This window comes from Scyliorhinus canicula, chromosome 9 (genome assembly GCF_902713615.1).
Source record: "Scyliorhinus canicula chromosome 9, sScyCan1.1, whole genome shotgun sequence".
NCBI classification, from domain to species: Eukaryota; Metazoa; Chordata; class Chondrichthyes; order Carcharhiniformes; family Scyliorhinidae; genus Scyliorhinus; species Scyliorhinus canicula.
The window spans coordinates 39,481,419-39,494,117 of NC_052154.1; the positions used below are offsets into that span (position 1 = coordinate 39,481,419).

Consider the following 12,699-nt stretch of genomic DNA (forward strand, 5'->3'; position numbering starts at 1 on the left):
TTTTGGCTCTTTTGTTTCAAAAGTTTTTGATTTTGTTTTATAGTAACCCTTCGGTTGCTTCCCCTCATGCTATTTACATCCTCTAACATTGGGATGATAAATCACACAGGCTGCGAGATGGCTCGCACTGTATCAGTATTTTTAAGTGTGCCTTGTCCTGAAATTCGGTTTTAAAAAGAAATGAGGGAGTCACAGATGGTGACCAATTATAAAGGGAAATTGGCACTAAAGGACAGACAGACTAACACACGAGATCTTAAGCAAGATAATAACAGATATTATGCTTGTATTCACAGAATTCCAGAAGCTCCAGGACAAGAGAAGAGATGAGGACGACCTCCATCTTTCTTTTTTGGACATTATGTATTTGGTTGCATGCGAACTCGAACCCCCTCACCCCCACTCCACAGGCCGTCAATGATTCACTCCCCATAGTACACAGAGCTCAGTAACAATTAACAGTACCCCGACATAGTGTGATAAGTTTATCACATGGTATTCCCTTTCATATGTTGTCGAAGCACTTCTAGCATTGGCGATACTCTGCAGCATCGTGCAGACTATCCGCATGAAGAAATGGCGAAGAAGAGCCTACCGCTCTCGCACCCCGGTATACAGGATAAGATCCCCTATCTTCGGTTTCCACCAGGTCCCCGAACCCCTTGACCTAGAATAAAGAACATTCGTTTTGTTTGTGCGTCTTCATTTGTAAATAAAGAAATGTGTTCATTTGTGACTAAAGGATTGTAAAACTCTGTGTTTGACTGCCAAACCAGAGGAAAATTTTAATGCTGCTATTTGTACAGTTAGGAAGTTAGTATGTTTGAATGATTTAAGTGAGAGTAGTTTATTGAGGATAGTTAGAGGTTCCAGTTTTTTTGGTTTGTAATGCATGTCCTTAATGACATAGCGCCCCCATAGAGTTTTGATGATGTGTATGTAAAATTGTTAGTTAAAGATTTATTGCATAGTTAGGGTCAGTGTAGAGCCCAAGCATGAATGCCCACTGGGTCAGGGAATGAAGACATCGCAGTTGATGATCACAAGGAGGGAATGTAGCCACCTGGGGTGGCCACGCCCCGATTCCAAAATGGATTCCCGCAAAGAGTACAGGGAAAATTGGCCAGCCACAGGAAAAACAAGCAGGTGCAAGGTTTTCTGTGTATTAAGATTTGCAGAACCCAGACAGAACCAAAACCAATAGCCATCTACATACTAATGAGCGATCCCCAGAAACAATCAGAAACATTGAATCAATCGGGACCAAACCAGTCTCCCCGGCGCCAACGGGAGCTAGGATAAAGGCAGGCCAACGGACACATAGGGCCCGCCCAACGATCAGGGAAATCGATAAAAACAATTGGGACATGGTCCAATTAATTGGGACCAAGTCCGGGGTCCGCCCAAAAGGGCACGAAACCCCTGGGGTCTATAAAGTAGAGTCCCCAAGTTCAATTCGCTCTCTTGGCAGCTCTCAAAGAACTCTTGACCGTGACTCTCAGCAAGGAGAGACCTGCCTAGCAGCTGCACCAACCAAGTAAGTCTCCAGTCAACGCACGCTACGAGATAGACGCTCCTAGCTACTATTCCATACCAGCTTGAAGCCAGCAGATTCAGAACCGGAGAAAGGCCATTGTTCCTCTGACCTGGTGGGCCATTAAAGCTAAGTATAGGCCTTTAGTAGCAGTGATAGTTTAATAAGTAGAGTTTTATGCATGAGTAGTGATTGACTGTGTGTATAATAAATGTGTTTTGGTTTGAAACTTACTAACTGGTGTATTGAGTTATTGATCAGCACTTGGCTTTGAACTTTGTGGTGGTATCAGAAAGATACCTAGCGACACTAGGGCAGCAGGGTGGTTAGCATAAATGCTTCACAGCTCCAGGGTCCCAGGTTCGATTCCCGGCTGGGTCACTGTGTGGAGTCTGCACGTCCTCCCCCTGTGTGCGTGGGTTTCCTCCGGGTGCTCCGGTTTCCTCCCACAGTCCAAAGATGTGCGGGTTAGGTGGATTGGCCATGCTAAATTGCCCGTAGTGTCCTAATAAAAGTAAGGTTAAGGGGAGGGTTGTTGGGTTACGGGTATAGGGTGGATACGTGGGTTTGAGTAGGGTGATCATGGCTTGGCACAACATTGAGGGCCGAAGGGCCTGTTCTGTGCTGTACTGTTCTATGACACTAGAGCAAAGGTAGAGCAATTAAGTATAAGCATAACGAGCAACACTTTTATAAGGTGTTACTACACAAACAATAAATAAACCTGCCAATAAAATGTTCCTTCTGTAAAAAGCACTTGATAAATACCGTACCAATGATGGGGCTGTAACCATTTCTCCAAAACAAAATAAAATTCAATGTAAACATGGACCAGCAGTTTACACAATTGCCTTTAGAAAAATGCTGTCCAATTCATAAAAAGTAAACTGGATTAATCTATAGGTATTACATTTAGAAAAAAAATTCAAATGCTCCAAATTATTTTCTTGGATAGAATTAAACTGGATGCGGACATTGAGATATTAAGCAAATTTCACAACACAGGCTGCTAGAGCAATGGCAAATAATAACACAGCAGTGAACATCACTCCAGCACAGATCTTACTGGTGTCGAACAGTTTTTTGTAGCCATGCACTGATATCATTCCAAGTGACGAAGCCCCCGCACTGGCGGGTGACTTTAGCTCAGTGCCGGGTTCTTGTTTCGCTTCCACCGTCCATTGAAGTACATTCACTTTCGTTTCCATCTCGTATATCATTCCCCTGACTTCATTGATATCTTGTTCCAATTCGTTCAGATCGACAGTGTCTATGTCGTTGCCCTCTTCATACTTCACATTCTGAACATTCATGGCCCGGGCAGCCACGGCAGATGTTCGCCCAATCATCCCTGTCTGGATGAGTTGTTTTGTGGGAACACTCAATGGAAATACCTGACCCAGATCCAGAGCTCTTCTCATGTCCATCTCCAAGATCTCCATACATGTCGAAAATAGCACCCACAGCCGTTCGAATTCAGCTCGATCGTCCTGGCTGATAGTTCTGTCCTTTAAAATAGTTGTCAGCTTGTTTTTGTTGGCATTTGCCAACACCTGCGCCTTCTGCCTGGTTTTCTTCAGTTCTTCGCGCAAATTCTGAGAGTCTGATGTGCCACCAGCGCAGGTAACCAAATGTCGGTAGCAAGCAGACACTTTGTTCAGGGCGTCCAAAAGCGTCTTACATTCGTCCTTCATTTCAGTGCTGCACTCAGCTGCGACCCCCGAAGGCACGCCCGTTATAAAGTTATCGCGGGCGGATTTAACACAGTAACGGTCCTAAAGAGAACTCAAAGAGAACTCCACAGTATCCAAACTTCATCCAATAATGCTACCACGGTCAACCGTTCATTCATATTGCATATCTGACGATACTGTTGTTGCCGTGGATCGCTTCGCACCAAAACTTTTTAAGTTATGGGAGCTGCTGAGCAGACAGCTGTGATTGCAAAACGTTTAACATGTCGCCTCCTGCAATGGCACAGAAACGCCGCACACAAATGTAAATAAAAGCCGGGCGGGTGTGATTGTCGTGTGAATCGGTGCCGCGCCGCGGAGCTCCACTCACACACTCCCAGGCTGGCCGGCTGCTGTCAAACTAAATACGGGAGGCGGGGCGCCTCAGTTTCACGTCATCTCTAAACCAGGAAGTGAATCCTCGTCCCAAATGTTGTCATTCTGCCTCGCGCGCCCTGCTCATTGGCCGAGAGGCCGGCACGTGGGTCTGTCAGTGACACGAATGGCAACATTGTTTCCGCTGTCAGTCAGAGGCGCCGAGCTGCGCTGCAAAGTTACAAAGTGGTGGTGGGGCTGAAATGACTGCGGCCCTTTGGTGAGACCGACCCTGCTCCGCTCGCACAGCAGAAGAGTCGCGCGGATGCCTTCAAGTCGGTGGGCCAGGTTTGCGCTGGCTAAATAGGATTCTCTCTCTGCGAGGCCTGCCTCCGTTTCGTGTATTCATAGTGGCGGCATCACCAGCGTTTATACATTGCATTTAAAAGTGTGTAGAACGTGTATGTCCGGGGGAAATCTAGATTTTGTATCTGTTATATAGTTCCAACTTTAACTGAGAAGATTTGGTATCTAATTCGGTTGAAAAATAGGTCTTTAATGGCACTTTAGTGGTCACATTATTAGTAAATTATATCAACTGCCAAGTTAAGTGTAACAAAACTCATTTCGTTTGACCACTCGGTGAGGGGAGTTTCCAGTTACGGTGGAGAGAAACCACTCATGATCTGACAAACGGAAGCTGCGGAACCTATTGAGGACAGAACACGTAAGCAGATGCTTAAATTGTTATTTTTAATATTGTCGGCTAGGTAATAGAAAGTGAACAACTAATGCTGGCAGTTTAAATCGTTTCTCTGATCTGAATTGTTTGCAAATTATCAGCTTTGGCTCAATGCTAGGAATCCCACCTGTGTCAGAAGGTCGTTGGTTCAAGACCAGTTCTAAGACGTCACATAATCTTGGCCGACTAAAGTGCACTATGAGGTGCCAACTTTCCAATAAGACATGAAATTGGTGTCCTACATGGCCCCTTAGGTGGATGGGGAAAATCACATGGGAGTAATTGAAAGAATAGTGTTCTGGTTCAAGGGCAGCACGGTAGCATGGTGGTTAGCATAAATGCTTCACAGCTCCAGGGTCCCAGGTTCGATTCCCGGCTGGGTCACTGTCTGTGCGGAGTCTGCACGTCCTCCCCATGTGTGCGTGGGTTTCTTCCGGGTGCTCCGGTTTCCTCCCACAGTCCAAAGATGTGCGGGTTAGGTGGCTTGGCCATGCTAAATCCTAAAAAGTAAGGTTGGGGGGGGGGGGGTGTTGGGTTACGCGTATAGTGTGGATACGTGGGTTTGGATAGGGTGATCATTGCTCGGCACAACATCGAGGGCCGAAGGGCCTGTTCTGTGCTGTACTGTTCTATGTTCTATGGTTGATGGCCCTTTTCACTAGACAGACAGATTTATCTTTTGGTTTAATTTACAACATGTGCAGGAATCTTGCTATGTGCACATTTGCTGTCACATAATACTATGACAGTAATTGATTGCACTAAAGCTTGGGGGGCCATTTGTCAGCCTGTTTCAAGACCTGTTGGAGGCCAACAGCGACTAGGAAAAGAGGGCAGACAAGAATGCATACTACAAGAAGGTACAAAGGGGGAGGAGGTGAGGAGTAAACCCAGGGAAACCACAGAGAGAAGCCTAGAGGGAAAAAGGTGGGAGGGAGGGGGCAGGAAGCTCCCCCTTCCAACCTACAAGGTCAACAACAAAAGTCACAGAAAAGAGAGGAGCTCAGCAGTAGGACACCCAGGGTGGAAAAGGGGGCTACCAATGGGGGGCACAGGGAGACGGTATATTAAGAAATATGTATGTAAATAAGAAACTGTACAACAGGTAAATATTAGGCACATCTGTTAAAAAATCACTAAAATTGAAAACACCAATAAAAACATTAAAAGCATTATAGATTTAGAGTCATAGAATTTTGCAGCACAGAAAGACACATCAAGCATCAGCTGGCCATCAAGCATCTATCTATTCTAATCCCATTTTCCAGCACTTGGTCTGTAGCCTTGTATGCTATGGCTCATCTAAATGTTGTGAGGGTTCTTCCACAGGTTCCCACCATCCTCTGGGTGAAAAAGGTCCTTCTCAAATCTACTCCAAATCTCCTGCCCCTTACCTTAAATCTTTTCCCCCGGTTATTGACCTCTCTACTAAGGGGAAAAGTTCCTTCCTGTCTATGCCCCTCTTAACTTTGTATACCTGAATCAGGTACACCCTCAGCCTTCTCTGTTTTAAGGGGAACAACCCCAGCCTCCATAGCTGAAACACTCCAGCCCAGACAATTTGATGATTATGTCAAGAATAAAACTATAGAAACATATTACAGTTTATTTATAACAGAATTGTTACCTGGCAAATTATCTGGAAGGAGCTGAATTGTGTTAACATCCTTAGCATAGACTCCATAGAATTACTACAGTGCCGGCCCATTGCATCTGCATGAACCCTCTGAAAGAACACTCTACCAAGGCCCAGTCCCCTCCACCTAATCTGGGCGTCTTTGGACTGTGGAAGAAAAACAGAGCACCATGCAGACACGGAGGAAGTTCCAACTCCACACAAGCAGTCACCCAAGGCCGGAATTGAACCTGGGTCCCTGGGACTGAGGCAGACTGTGAGACAACAGTGCTAACCATTGTGCTGACCTTTAAATTAGAAAATGTTTTTTTTACATCCAAGTCGTACAACTTTAAGTGGTGATCCTCTGTATTCACTGATGCTTTACATTTGTTGTGTATCTAGATTTGTCGAAAGACAGACTTGTCTTAAGGATGCATTGTGCCACCACTTTTCTTTTAATACACCTACAATCAAAAGTGTGGTGGGCGAGAAGAGGAGCTTTCCTCTATAAAGAGACAAGTGTGTAGATTGTTTGGAACATTCTAGTTATGTTGGATATTTATTGTACCAATTTTTCTTTTGTTCACTTTTGGCATATCAACTGGTAACTGAAGGGATAAACTCAGCTTTGGTAAATGCATAAACCCATGACAACGCGGGATAAGGTGGAGGCAGTTTGTAATACAGAAAAGGCCTTTGATATTTCCACTGCCTGCCCCTCAAATAACCTGAAGAGTTATGAGATGATTTCATTGGTAAAGAGGGAGGAGATAGAAGTTTTTTTAAGTGATTTTAAACTGGTTGTTGGTGGCCAGAATAGTCATGAACCTGAGGCACTCAGATTTACAGATATGCAGAACTCCAATCCATGGGAAGTGCTTCTTGTAGTGGTGAACGACATAAAGTTTGAGAGATAAGTGAGGGTTCTTGTGGGGTTGAGGACACTGAAAGCCGAGTCAGGAGAGCAGCTAAGTCTCTTGTCTATTCTCCATCCTAATGCTGAACTTGTTACACTTCGTATTTCTGTTATATTTCCATCTATTCTTACACAGCTTTCATACCGTGAGATACACCTGCTGCTTCCTTTATTCCCTCCTGAATCAGCACCTTAATCATCAACAACCCCTCCTTGACCAATGCTTAATAATATCAACTGCCCTTTCTCCTCCGTCACTGTTTACGCACCCCCCCCCCCCCCCCCCCCACCCTGTGGCTGTTGCTTATTAAACAGAGAACTTTTAACCCTTCCATTCATTTTGACTACATATACTCTCATCTTCCATGAGTTTGACGCCATATAATATTATACGGGCAGCACAGTCGCACAATGGTTAGCACAATTGCTTCACAGCTCTAGGGTCCCAGGTTCGAGTCCAGCTTTGGATCACTGTCTGTGAAGAGTCTGCACATTCTCCCTGTGTCTGCGTGGGTTTCCTCCGGGTGCTTCGGTTTCCTCCCACAGTCCAAAGATGTGCAGGTTAGGTGTATTGCCCATGCTAAAATTAATTGCCCTTCGTGTCCAAAACGGTTGGGTGGGGTTACTGGGTTACGGGGATAGGGTGGAATTGTGGGCTTGGGTAGGGTGCTCTTTCCAAGGGCTTGTGCAGACTCGATGGGCTGAATGGCCTCCTTCTGCACTGTAAATTCTATGCTTCAATACCACTCATAGTTGTCGTTGAGAGTTTGATTGTATAGATATGAGGAAAAATAGAGATGAAACTTTTAGATCTCTTTGAGACTACAATTTATGATGTATAGAATGCACTAACAATACTTCCCATTACTGCTAGGGAAATGCAGTAGCCTAGTTAGCCAGATATTGTACTGTACTCAAGTGTCAGTGGGCAACTCCATGCCTTGCCTCCTTTTCTTGCTGTACAAATGTTTCAGTGGCAAAGGAATTATATGTTGTTAGCTAATTTAAAAGGTCAATTCACGTTTGAGTTGGAATGCTTTTTTTTTAAATTTGCAAAATTGCAATCCGTATGCTTTCAGCAGCTTGCAGTGTGACAGACAATGTTTTTGCTGAGCTTCTATCTATTCAGAAGCTTTTCATTCAACTGTGTGTTGCAAGCTCATAGGAATGAGCAAACTGCATGTTTTTGTTGAGAGGCATTTTTGTAATTTGTTCTGTAACAACCTTTTAAAAGTTTTTATTTTAGAACTTATTTTTCATTTTTTTTATTCTCCCAGCCTGGTGTGTCTTGCCCTTTTAAGTGCTAGAAAATTGATAACAGTTGTATTACAGTTGTGCCTTATACTTAATGTATTTAAAAGCATTTTATTTAAATATTTCTTACACAGTTGAAATTTCAAGCAGCAAGTGTTTGGGTGTCCATGGCTATGTATGATGAAGATATTTCGAGAAACCCTTTCTATTTAGCACTTCAGAAGCAGAAGCCTGATATGTCCAATCGTGTAGCAGAACTGCATGGGATTGTGAGTATCATGTTAGTGTTTTTATAAAGAGGCTTGAAATGATTTGCATTTGTTTTGTTTCTTTGTACTCAAGTTTATGGATTTTCTATGCTAGGATTAGAATATTTCATATTACCATACTATCATGGAGCTCTCTGGTCTATATGTGCTTCAACTTGGCTGCTGCACCAATGTGAATTTCCAACTTCCCACTCACAGCATCTTTGCTCCATACTGCTGATTTGATGTTAGTTGGTGTGAATTAGTTAACTGTTTGATTCCTTGGTCTATTCCACTTTAAGAACCAATTTGTTACTGTAAAAACTTTTCATCCTTGCATAGCTGTCAAAGGTTTTGACTTCGATATTAATGCACCAAATCTGAGGAGGACTGTTTGGGACTCTGTGTACGAAGCAAGGTGTTTGGGCAGTGTACTTGTGTTTTTGTTCTGTTGGAGCAGTAAATGGGGGGATTGCTATGTTTCTTGAGGGGCGAGAAGCTTGTTAATGATGTTGTGGTGTGGACACGTTGGTGGGCGGAATGAGTCAGGAAGAATGGGATGCGTTGTTTTATAATAATAATCGTTTATTGTCACAAGTAGGCTTCAATGAAGTTACTGTGAAAAGCACCTAGTCGCCACATTCCGGTGCCTGTTCCGGGAGGCTGGTACGGGAATTCAATCCGCACTGCTACCTTGTTCTGCATTACAAGCCAGCTGTTAAGCCCACTGTGCTAAACCAGCCCAGGGGAATTGGAGGGGAACCCTGGGTGGAGGCCACTTTGCTAGCGGTAAAGAGAGGGGGAGGCTAGCGAACAGGAGTGGAGTGGGGATGAGAGGCTACGACTCGTTGGGCCAGGTTGAGTGGGGCGCAATCAGTTTAGTCGTTGTTTGGTGGGGAGGTTGTGGCGCCGGGGGGGGGGGGGGTGGTCCTGTGAAGAAGGCAAGTGTTTTTCCCCATTTAAAGGATTTGGAGGCAAAGTGGTATTGGTGTTCCTACAAGAAACTCGCCTACAGGTGTGGGACCAAACCAAGTTGAGGAAGGCCCGGGTTTGACAGTAGGGCACGGGGCTATCGATTCTGGTCAGCAAGAGGGTTTGCTTTCGGGCGAGGACAGTTTTGGCTTTGGCAGATCATGGGGGTTGTTATGTGATGGTTACAGGTACACTGGAGGGGATGGCTGGGGTGTTGGTGAATGTGTATATCCCAAATCCAAACGATGTTAAGTTTATTGGACAGTTGTTGGCTGCAATTCTGGAATTAGATACGCACCAATTGACTTTAGGTGGGGATTTTTATTATGTGTTGGATCCGACGTTGGATCGCTCCAGGCTGAGATCACTGGCCCCTTCGGGGATGGCAAAGGTGTTAGCCACATCCATGGAGGAGGCAGGAGGGGCAGATCCATGGTGGTTTACACACCCAGGGCGTAAGGAGTGGTTTTTTTTCCTGGTACACAAGGTGTACTCGGGGATTCACTTTTTTGTCATTGGTAGGACCCTTCTCCATGGGGTGAAAAACGCAGATTATTCGGGGGTGGTTATTTCGGACCATGCGCTGGACTTAATGGACTTGATGTTGGAGGTGGGTCGGACGCAGCGCACAGGGTGGAAGCTGGATCTGGGATTGTTATCTGATTGGGTTTTGCGGGAAGATTTCATCTGGGGTCAAAAAGGGGTACATTGAATTGAATGGGATGGTCTTGCCCTCTACTTCGTTGGAGGTATTAAAGGCAATGATTTGGGGGTTGATCATCTCGTACAAGGCATCATAGACAGTGAGGCGAGGAAGGAGCTGGTGGACGAGATTCTGGGAGTAGATCGGGAGTATGCGAGTGACCCAACGCCAGAGTTATGGGCACACGGGAAGAATCTGCAAATGTAGTTTGAGCTGTTGTCCACAGGCTGGGCGGTATTCCAGCTGCGGGTTGGTATATGAATATGGGATAAGGCTAGCCACTTTTTTGATCATCAGTTATGATGACAGGAGGTGCTCTGGAGATAGTGCAGGTACTGTGGGGTGGGTTGGTCTCCACCCCAGGAAAGGTGAACAGGGCGTTTTGGACCCTCTGAGTGGCTTTATATGTTGGAGCTGCCAGAGGGCAAGCAGGGGATGGTGGATTTCATCCAGCGTTTGGAGTTCCCCAGGTGGGGGAGGAATTGCAGGAGGTGTTGGTGGCACCGCTGGGGTTGGAGGAGGTTTGCATGGCTTTAGGAAAGATGTAGACGGGGAAGGCACCAGGGCCAGACGGGTTCCAGGTAGAATTTTATAAGAAGTTCACTGAACAGTTGGCCCCGTTAGACGTTGGGGATATTTAATGATTCATTGGCGAGGGGTTTTCTCCCAGGGACATTGGGGCAAGATCCCTCCTCCTGAAGAAGGATAAGGACCCCACAAAGTGTGGGTCATACCGCTTGATTTTGCTGCTCAATGTGGATGTGAAGCTTTAAGCTAATGTCTTAGCGTTGAGGTTAGAGCCCTGTCTTCCGGAGGTAGCGGGGAAAGATCAGACAGACTTTGTGAAGGGCAGAAAACTCATCCAACGTGAGGTGGTTGCTCAGTGTAGTTCTTACACCGGCAGTGGGACTGGAAATAATTGTGTCTCTGAAAGCAGAAAAAGCTTTTGATAGGACTGAGTGAAGCTATCTTTTCACGGTTCTGGAGAAGTTTGGACTGGGTTCTGCGTTTGTGCCGTGGGTATGACTGGTATACAAAGCTCCGTCTGCTAGTGTGCGGATGAATACCACAAGTTCATGTCCGTTTAGGCTGCATAGGGAGAATGAGGCAGGGTGTCCTGTGTCTCCTCTTTTGTTTGCATTGGCAATTGAGCCATTGGCTATTGCTTTAAAGGCCTTTGACAAGCGGAGAGGAATAGAGAGGAGTGGAGTTAAACTCTGGGTGTCCCTGTGTGCGGATGACATTTTTGTAATACGTAAGGGATCCGGGGCATGTTATGAGGGTTATCATGGGTATACCGAAGAGGTTTTTTTCGGGGTACAAACTAAACGTTGGGAAGAGCGAGTATTTTATGGTTAGCCCTTGAGGGGGGAGGAGCTGGGTTGGGGATTGGGAGGGGGGGGGAGCTGCCATTTTTCATGGGACTAGTTTACGGTATCTGTGAGTCCAGGTGGCTTGGGATTGGATGCAGCTTCGCAAATTGAATTACACTAACCTGGTGAATCTACGAGGTGGAACAGCCTTCCATTGTCGCTAGTGGGCCGGGTTCAATAAATTAAGATGAATATCTTGCCTCGATTCTTGTTTTTATTTCAATGCCTCCCAGTTTTTCAACACAGTCCATTATCTCGGGGGGTGGAGCAGCTCATAATGGGCGAGAACTATTTGGATTTAGAGCGGGGTCCTACAAAGGGATTGGCGGGTGGAGGGGGGGGGGGGGGGGTGGGGGGGCTGGGTTGGCCCTGCTGAATTTGATGTTTTATGATTGGGCAGTCAATGCGGAGAAGGAGTTAGGGTGATGTGTGGACCAGAAAGTTACTTGGGTGAGAATGGAGTCAAGGTCGTGCAAAGGGTCTAGCTTGGAGACGGGTGATGGAATCTCTGCCATTTGCTCCAACAAAATATTCTTCGAACCCAGTGGTCGTCTCCATTTTGAAAATATGGCGGCAACTCCATCAGCATTTTAAGCTGGGGATTGTCAAGATGGGTCCCTTTATTGGTGAGGACAGTACGTCTGAGGTATATGGATGGGTCTTGCGGGAAGAGCAGGTTTTGGTGCAAGAGGTGAAGGCCAGGTTGGAGGAGGAGCTGGGATCCATTTTGGAGGAGGGAGTGTGGGGTGAATCCTTGCGCAGGGTGAATGCTACGTCATCCTGTGTGAGGTTGAGCTTGATACAGCTCAGAAGTGGTGTTTAGGGCACACCTCACCTAGGCCAGGATGAGTTGATTTTTTTGCGGGGATTGGAGTTAGGTGTGAGCGGTGTTCGAGAGGGCCTGCGAACCACACGCACATGTCTGGTTGTGTCCCAAACTGGTGGGTTTTTGGGGGTCTTTTTCAGCACCATATCGGCATTCCTGAATGGTGATTAGAACCCTGTCCATTAATAGCTACATTTGGGTTGTCAGACTAGCTGAAGTTAAGGATGGGTGTGGGGGAGGATGCCCTAGCCTTCGACTCATTGTTGCTTGGCGGCGGATTCTGCTGAGTCGGAGGCAGGCGACATCATCTAGTGTCTCAATGTGGCTAGGTGACTTGATGGAGTTTCTGTACCGCAAAGGTTCACTGTGAGGGGGGTCGGTTGATGGATTCTACCATAGATGGTGGCTGTTCATTTTGCCTTTTAAGGAATTGCTCGCTGTTAGTGGGGGGAGGGGTGGGTAGGT

General features: G+C 46.0%; 2 protein-coding genes across 5 annotated transcripts in view; one reads left to right on the forward strand and one right to left on the reverse strand.

Moving 5' to 3' along the window:
• Positions 1–2,064: 2,064 nt before the first annotated feature.
• On the reverse strand, positions 2,065–3,614 carry LOC119970970 (regulator of G-protein signaling 9-binding protein). The gene has a single exon (XM_038806079.1). The coding sequence runs from the start codon at positions 3,226–3,228 to the stop codon at positions 2,518–2,520; it is 711 nt and encodes a 236-aa protein (XP_038662007.1). The 5' UTR covers positions 3,229–3,614; the 3' UTR covers positions 2,065–2,517.
• A 127-nt stretch (positions 3,615–3,741) lies between these two features.
• Positions 3,742–12,699, forward strand: part of ankrd27 (ankyrin repeat domain 27 (VPS9 domain)) — a 100,596-nt gene continuing 91,638 nt past the window's right edge. For 2 of the 4 annotated variants that reach the window (XM_038806558.1, XM_038806560.1), the window contains exons 1-2: positions 3,745–4,309; positions 8,247–8,381. In XM_038806558.1, coding sequence (XP_038662486.1) covers positions 8,280–8,381 — 102 coding nt within the window. In that variant the 5' untranslated portion in view covers positions 3,745–4,309; positions 8,247–8,279. Of the gene's footprint in view, positions 4,310–8,246; positions 8,382–12,699 lie in introns of all 4 variants that reach the window. The other 2 variants (XM_038806561.1, XM_038806559.1) reach the window with 2 other exon arrangements.

Bases quoted from the DNA above. Each gene is read 5' to 3' on its own strand.
- LOC119970970 (XM_038806079.1), bottom strand. From the start codon at position 3,228: ATGAAGGACGAATGTAAGACGCTTTTGGACGCCCTGAACAAAGTGTCT.